The sequence below is a fragment of the Phytophthora infestans genome, genomic scaffold (assembly GCF_000142945.1).
Source record: "Phytophthora infestans T30-4 supercont1.87 genomic scaffold, whole genome shotgun sequence".
In the NCBI taxonomy this organism is placed as follows: Eukaryota; Oomycota; class Peronosporomycetes; order Peronosporales; family Peronosporaceae; genus Phytophthora; species Phytophthora infestans.
The window spans coordinates 141,087-149,586 of NW_003303672.1; the positions used below are offsets into that span (position 1 = coordinate 141,087).

The following is an 8,500-nucleotide window of genomic DNA, read 5'->3' on the forward strand; positions in this document are numbered from 1 at the left end:
TTTTACTGGTTGGCCTATATAACTAGTTTACAAGGTCCAGTCTGTCCCGGTGCAAGGGCAGAACTGGGGTCTTCAGGTCCGCCCGAACGATCGTTTACTATCCTAGTAGACGTATTGTTGTGGGAACATCCTAACTACATTTGTAGCTAGAGTTCACGTGGGAATTCCAACACCACAGAGCTCTGCCCGTCGATTGCATCGCCGGTGTGGAAGTCGTCAACATTTAGCAACTGTCAATACATACGCGACCTGGGTTAGCAACTACAGCAATGATGCACACCTCGTCGTCGACCATCGTCCCCAATGTAGCCGCGCTTCGGGCTCCGTTTCCTTGGCCGCAATATCAACATCCAATTCATGGAGTGCTATTTCGACCAGCGTGCTCGGCCCTCTTCTCATTGTCAACGCTCCGTGGGTGATGTCTCCGCCCTGCATCATAAATCCAGGGATGACGAGGTGGAAACGTGTATTCTTGTACCACTGCACCTTCATTTTTTTTTTATTTGCCTCGCAGGCTGCGAGACGCAGCCCATCAGTTATACTACGTTTAAGGTATTCCTTCATGAGGGTCAAGGCATACAAAAATACACATTTCTGGGGTTGGAGTAAGGAATATCTAAGCAATATTCGGATTAGGAAAATAGATTTCCGTGTGGATATTTTGAGATGCTCCAATACTTAACTCCAGTGGAGTTACTGTATTAATAGAGAACTGTAGTTTCTGGAGGAACAAAAATTCGGGCTTGCCAATAATAGATTTCCGTGTGGATATTTAAAGATGCTCCAATACATAACCTCGGATAGCTCCAAAAAATACAGTTCTCTAATAAGAGTCTAGCAAAACTACTGTTCTCTAATCAAGAAAACTGTTTTGAAATGATTGCAATAATAAAATTTGCAAGTTGCTTTTGGCTGGTGATTGATTACAAGGCGGGAAGGCAGGCGTAATGGCGGACCCAGCGTGGGGCGAGATGTCGTCCTTGTCCGATGAGGAGACGGCACGTGCGCTGTGTGCCTTCCACCAAACGGAGCCGCTACCGACCCAGCGCCGTCGGTCACCCCAGCAAGAGCAGCAACACGCCGGGCGTCTGTATCATCCGGGCCGTATTAACCACGACGCTCGAGCCTTTAACGGTATCTCCACCTTCGGTTACCCGGTTCATACCACACACCACAATGTCAACGTATCTATGCAGCGCAATGAGGCAACGTCAGTGCTTGTGGGGATGCCCTCAACGTCGAGCGACGATTGGCACAGACAACAGCAGCGAGCAATTCAGGAACAGATCGAGCAGCAACAGCGTGAACTACAGGCGCAGCTACATCAGCAACAACAGAGGGAAATGCATCTACAAGCTCAGAGGATGCAGACTCAGATCCAGCAACAGGAACATGCTCAAAGGCAGCAGATGGAGAGCATCCGGCAGCGTCATTTGCTCGGGGTCGGTGGATTCGAGCAGGCGAGGTGGAGTGATGAGGTGTATACGTCCGAGGCTGCAAAATATGCGTCTAACTCTTACAATGGCCGGAGGCAGGAACAGAGGCAGCAGCCTGGCCAGGCTTACAATGGGATCTATGGACAATTGTCTGCCAGACCATCGACAGCTTTGACGCCAACGCCTTCTTTTGGGTCAGGTTACGATGGCAGGTTACAAGTAGGGATGCTGATGAGCAGAGGTGAAACTGCATTTGCTGCGCAACAGGTTCCTCAGTCAACACAATCACATTTGCAGGCTCGAAATCCCGGTTTGTTTTTGATGAGTAGACATGAATGGGGAAGACATGACCCGATGCTGTTTAATGGAGGTGAGGCGGATAGGACCCCGCAGAGAACTCAGCAATTGCTGCTTCTGCAGCCTCGGCCGTATGGCCCCATCGGATGTTCAGAGCGTATTCGTCAAGAGCCAGAACCGGTGCGCAGTACTACCAAGTCCTGCTCTGATGAATTTGTCTTGGATGGTTACATGAAGCATTTTCAGAGGAACGATGGCTCTTCAGCTGGTGCTGCTGCTATCTCAACTGGTGCTACGTATGACTCGAATACCAGATATGCTGGAACGCGCAACGTCAAGCCAAAGTTCAACCCAAGCGTGGATCAGACTCGAATTCAATCTCCTGTAGGATTGCAGGCGCAGGGACAGCTCAACTATCAATCGAAGGTGCCAGTCCCACCCACTGGAACTGCGGTGGTTCCAGGAACTGCGCTTGCATCGCAATCGATGCGTCTCTTATGTATGCGAGACCTTCTCAACGGAGACGATGGATGTGCCAGGATATATTCCTCGAGGAATCGACCACGAGGAGGCAAACAGAAACGAGCTCCTCCTTATCGCAAGATGCCGAAGAAAAAGACGGCAAGCAAGCGCCAAGGAACGCCACTGCTACAAAACGAGAGGAAACTTCATTCACCACCAGGTAACAGGCTTGCAGGAGAGGTCCAATCAAGGCAAGGTGCAGGTCCAGCGCCCATTGGGTCGTCTGGACCAGTCAATAAGATACCCACACCGATGTATCTAGCATTTATGGAGTCTCGAGCCGCTCGGGCGTTAGAGCAGACGGTTGGTAACACGATTTCGAGACCAACCACGGCACTGCCGCCCACGTCCGCCTCCCAATCGGCAACCAGCTCTGCCAGCCGAGGCAGTGATCAGGGTGTTGTTTCTACCGCTGGAGGGCTAACAACAGGCAACAGGAAGAAACTGGAGAATCCGACGCTAGGAATATGTCATTCCTCTAGCACATTCCAGGCTTACCATCTGCATGTCGTGAGCACTAGTGCGGTGCTGCAGGCGGCAGCAGACGTGGAAGCGGCCACATGTCCCCAGCCACATACCCGCGAAGTTGTTCAAATGAGAAGAGAACACCATGCGCTCGTTAATGGCCACGTCAATGGTGGGAATGGACTTTCTTCAGCACCTAGCATATTTGAGCGCAGCATTCCAGTGGGGGGAATTAAGAGCGGTAGAGATGGTGCTTCGTCAAGGAAGAGGACCAGAGCGAAGTTACCTACAGCGGGTTTGAAGCTGTCGACTGATCAACAACAAGCACCAACCACACGAGCGTCGAATGAGGATCTCTCCACGGAGTCGGGACCAAAAGCTGCAAATGTTACTTCGGTGCAGACACCTGCTGCATTTGCTATTCCACGAGCAGAGAATAGAACGGTGGTTATTTTTTGTAAGCGGGACTTCATGCGCTACCAGGCTGCTAAGGTTTGGCGCAAATACCAGGGGCAGCTCAAGAAACACGAGGAATGGCGTGAAGTTCGCGTTGCAGGTAAGCGCACGCGATATATGAACTCGCGTTATGATGAACTACAACGGACACACAAAAGAACCTACACGCGATCTGGTAAACCGCGTAGAAAAGCACTACAGACGGCTAAGGGGGATCGTCGTCGCAAGACTTTGCTATCATCAGCAGATTCGGCTTGGGCGGAATCGACCTTATCGTCTTCGATGTCAGTTGATAATGAGATTGATTCTGGGCAGACCGCTAACGAGAAGTCAGCTGATTCTGGGGCTTCTTTCATTATTGGTGATGCACATTCGTCAATTGCAAATGCTCGCGTAGCTAACAACGTCCGTCTCGTGACTGTACGCGACCCATCTGAAGCACAAGAAAAGCAGCTGCCATCGATTGAAGACGGAACTAGAAATGCAGTGAAGTCAAGTGAAATCAATGATTCAAGAAATGGTGTAGTGGTCAGCTCAAGGACTCATAGAGGACTCGATATTACCGACGTTGTTGCGAATAGCGATGCTGTTGCTAACGCACCGAAATGTGGTACTTCGGAGGTCACCTTACTACCTGATGAATCACGTGGAAAGGCGGACGGCTCCGTCGCATTTGTACCAAGTAAGGTATGCATCGAGGCCACCGAAGCAACACCCGGTAGCTCTAGCACCACCGCTGATACTAATCCTGATGCCAATGCGTCTTCCAACGGAAGTGCTGCTCCTGGATCGGTATATAGCTGCGCATTCGAAGCCACTATCTCGCGTATCGATACTATCGACGTTGCTGATGCAGGGCCTACTGGTACTGGTGAAGGTATCAGTATGACACCTGACAGTAAAATTGTCGCGAAAGCTGCGAAATCTGTTGAGATTGTCGCCGCCAACACAGCATCCCTAATTAATATGGACTCTAGCACGAAGATGAGTGAAGACGCTGAAAGATATACATGGAACAGCAAAGCCCCTGGTTGTGGCGAACAAAGCTACCTGTCGTCGGCCGCCAAAGTGGTATCTAAACTGCAGCAGGATATTATGGACGACACGTACTCGTGTACAGATTCTGCTACTCAGGATGGGACACCTCCGGGACAGCAAACCGACGCAGCCGCAGTGACACCGATTGAAGACGTCAGTGTTGGCCAGGACAAGTCGGCATCTTCTGATGGAGCGACTCGAAACACCGACGCGATACTTGATGGATCTTCAGGCGACATTCGGCCTTCTAGTAATACTCTGTTGGACAGGCCCACGGGCAACGCAGATCCAGCTGCGCTAACTCCAGTTCCAGACACAACCTGCACCGATTTTTAGCAGCGGCGACGCCGTGTAAGGTAATAAATTGGGCACAATGAATGGGTTTTGGAGGTACTTTCACTTGCAATTTCTCCTTCTCGTCTAAGAGCTAAGCAATCTGGGCGGCACTCTCGGCCAATTTCTGCTTGCTCGCGTCTTCCTCGCGCAAGAATCACGTTGCTCCAGTTTCTTTCGCCGCTTTTTGAGCCTCGAGAGACTTGCTGCTGCAACTCGTTTGTGCTGGTCTCCAAGTTGCTATTTCGAGCTGTGAGATGATGTCTTAATTTCAATTCCACAGCCCTTGCTTATCACTCTGGTTGTCTCGGTTGGTTCCAGCGCTGCCTTCTCGAGTCGCTTCCTTGCTAGTGCTAATAGGAGCTCAAAGCAAATTATTTTGAGCAGCTAAGCGCAGTTCCTCTTTTTCCTAGCGCAAAAGGACGAGCTCTTTTTTCAACCCCGTGCCTCTTGTACTGCCCGCTTCATGGTGCGTTCTACAACTTTGCGAGCCTCGACCTCGGAAAGAAGCCGGCATTTCACAAGGCGCTACGAAGTCGAATGGAAATTAGCCACAATGGCGAGTTGAATTGAAAAGTACTTCGAAGTAGCACACAGAGCGTCCTCTTTCTGTTCTCTAGCACTGGTGGACAATGTCATCATCATGGTTGGTCCTCTGCTTTTTGCAGAGTTCATTTACATGTACTGTGCCTGACAAACGATATTAATAATGCTACATCCCGGCGCTGAAAATAGGCGCTTGAAAGAGTGGTAGTAATATTTCTAAGTCGACCGCGGTCCGCAACAACATTGCGGTGAATGCTTGCATCAAAATGAAGGACGAGTTCCAACAGGGGTCCGAGCATGGACCGCCGCTCGTGTATCTAGGTCTGAGTGTGGGCGATCAGCCACCGCGACGTCTGCACATTGAGGTAAATTGAGTAGTAGTAAATGGACTTTTAAAGTGCCGAATCGTCCGTTGGTTTCCGCCAGGTCTTCCAGGAAGAACTTCCAACCACAACTGAAAAAGTTTCGTCTACTATGCACATGTAGAGACTGAGCTGTCTCCCAATAACAGTTTTCTATTCGCCGCTTAACCCCAAAGACTTAGTCGTGGCCAAGCTCCTTGAGTGAGTGCTGCGCCGAACCGCGACGCAGTGGCTTCTGCTGCGACTCATGTGGTGACCAGCCAATGAGATAGATGACTTGGAACGTGGCGGGCACCGTTCCGTCCGCCTGGCCGAACATGGACTGATAGATGGATGCAGCGGCCAGTAAAGAGTCGCGCGTGGCCGGCGCTCCTCGTGAGTTCACCGCGTGGTTCTCACCCATGCCACGTAGATGCTCCATGAGCACGAAGGCATTCGGGTAGTCTACCTGGATGTAATCCGTGTCCACTGCAGGCAATAGGAGAAGTTTATATTAGTGATGTTGCATGTGGAAGCTCAGAGGGGTTAACTGCACCTGTGCACAGGTTGAATCCGGTAGCCGACAGGAGATTGCCGGCGTCCGCGACGTTCATGAACGGAGAGATATGCGGCGAGATGCCGCCCTGACGCTCTTGATCACCGAGGATAAAGGCGCTCCTATTACGAATGCAGTGTCAGTAGGAGATTTTTGGGCAGATCGTTCCAGTCACGTATGTACCGTAGTTCCTGAAGCGAGTCTCCTCCCAGTACCGCGCCGATAAACGCGCCGTCAGGTTTTAGCGTATCCAGTACCTGGCGGAATGTGCTCTCGAGGTCGTTTACCCAGTGCAGGGCGAGAGAGCTCATTACAAGGTCGAAATGCTGCTTCGGGAACGGCAGGAACTCCTCGTCGATCACCAGACGCGACGTCTCCACTGCGAGAGCCAGCAATAAACGTTAGACTAATGGCTCAACAGAACGAGCACGCCCATCTCTCTCGGTAGTGGCCCGCACGCTCACTCACAGGTGGTGTTTTCTGCCTCCAGGCTATCGCGAAGAAGCAATATCTCTGTGATGCAGCGTGTCAGATGCCAACCCCGTCATCGTCAAAGCGTTAAAGTAAGGGCGCACCTGCAGGGTCGCATTGTATGAGCTTCTTAACACCTCCCAGTCCGTCGTCGACGCTCAGGTTCTTGTAGAGGTGTCCACTGCCACAACCCAGGTCCAGCGCCAACGAGAAATTGCGCTCGATATCCTGCAACGCAGCCACACGGTAGTCATGGTCACGCTGCGTTTTTGTACAACATCAACGGTGTATGTAGCTCATAGCGCACCTCCAGACGATCGATAAGGCGACGAGCGACTTCGTCCTTAAGATACTCGTATTCGTCGCCGTTCTCCAAGAGCGCAATGTTGTTGCGCTGCTGCCTCTTGGTTGCTGTTGCATGAGCAGATTAAGTCAGTTTTGCATGATTCTCGAGGCCTTCATCGAAGAGCTCCTGCTACCTCGGTTAAAAAGTGGCGCCGAGGAGAACGATCGTTTCACCACCGAGCGCTGCGCTAAAGCAGCAAGGCGATTCTGTAGGGCAGCAGTCATAGGTCAGACGCGATCACCGACCAGTGGCAATTCGTAAAAATCGGCCCAGTGGACCAGTGCGACGTTCCCATTTTTATGGGTGGCACATCCTCCAGAGACAGATCTAAACGACGATCTACCGCCTGCTTAGGAGGGATGTCATGAAAAGGCTTCATTGACAAAAACCTTGATGAGGTTTTATAATTGACTTGACTTTGACCAAAAATTGATGTCTCGGTACTACCGGTAATTACTTAAGTACAGCAATCTCTCTCACTTCCGGTACCGTGGTTCGACCCTAACTTATGATTTTAAATATTGTTTAAGAAGTTTCTACGTGTACATATATGTACCTACAAACCCAAATGCGAAGCGCGGACTATGATGTCTGGGGGGGGGGGGGGGGGCACTTGAGAATGTCAGAAACAGTCGTTTGCGCAGGCGGCCGCTTTAACCGGTAGGTGATCTTTGCCCATGCCGCCAAATCGTTTTGTGTCATGCCTGGGCAATCTTTAGCATTCTGGATGATGCCTCGCTTTTGCTAAATTTTCAGCCAGGCCTCCATGAGAGTTTGTGAGCGTAATGTATATGTATATAATGACGGCCTTTGTGATAGAAATCAGATCACGATTGTATCGCATGCTATGATTAATCAGATGTTATGGGTACGAAATCAGCTATTCATGTTTGCGCTCTTGCTGTTTTCTACGATAGGCACACAGTCGTTTGTAAAGCGTCCCGCAAGATAATTCCTCCGCTCTTTTAGGCATTGTCTACAGGTTTGACATAATTGTTGAGAAGGCAGCATCAAACACCTTGTCGGCAGTGGGGATTTGAAGGTCGGAGATTCTAGTCACTCCAGCTGGTAGTGCGGTGGTTTCCTTTGCAAGCGGCCCCAAGTTCTCCATCACAATACTAACGCGTGAGTGTCTCCTTCGATGAGCTGGACTAATATCGTGCTGCTTACTTAGCTGTCTGTATGGACGAATCTTGGCGCCACGATCACAAAAAAATCAGAGGTTCCACATAGTTTTAACATTCGCTCGTGCTGGAAACTCCCGGCCTTTTGGGACAGCATGATCAAGCTTACCATCATTCCACGACCATGAGCGCTATTCTGATTGCTGTTCACTCGCGGTACTGTTGCTGGTAGTAGCAGACGTACATGTACCCAATTGCAGACCGTTGATAAGTTTACGAAACTCTGTAGCCATTGTGGACCGTAAATCGGTCATCCGGGTATCCAGGTCACGCAGCGAAATTGGAGCAGCCCCATTAACCACAAAATGCCGGGCGGCTGGCTTGGAGGCCAAAACGCGGGGAGTTATACCTCTCTAAAATGATCGTATCGTTCGGTTCAGGATGTTTATTTTAAGTAGTACCGGATTCGAGAGTGATTACTGTACCAGTGGTATGTAACGTATGATGTGGTGCATGGTGATTTGAATGGTTCAAGACGTAAAATTGAGGCTGTGCGTCTCCAAAATTGA

General features: G+C 50.4%; 2 protein-coding genes across 2 annotated transcripts; one reads left to right on the forward strand and one right to left on the reverse strand.

The window, feature by feature from the left end:
- Positions 1-947: 947 nt before the first annotated feature.
- On the forward strand, positions 948-4,550 carry PITG_19223 (uncharacterized protein; the record flags this gene model as incomplete). Its single annotated transcript, XM_002997082.1, has 2 exons — positions 948-1,913; positions 1,980-4,550. The coding sequence occupies 2 exons, from the start codon at positions 948-950 to the stop codon at positions 4,548-4,550; spliced, it is 3,537 nt and encodes a 1,178-aa protein (XP_002997128.1).
- A 1,083-nt stretch (positions 4,551-5,633) lies between these two features.
- Positions 5,634-6,301, reverse strand: PITG_19224 (uncharacterized protein; the record flags this gene model as incomplete). Its single annotated transcript, XM_002997083.1, has 3 exons — positions 5,634-5,903; positions 5,986-6,109; positions 6,174-6,301. 3 exons carry the CDS (start codon positions 6,299-6,301, stop codon positions 5,634-5,636), a joined length of 522 nt encoding a protein of 173 aa, XP_002997129.1.
- Between the last annotated feature and the right edge of the window lie 2,199 nt (positions 6,302-8,500).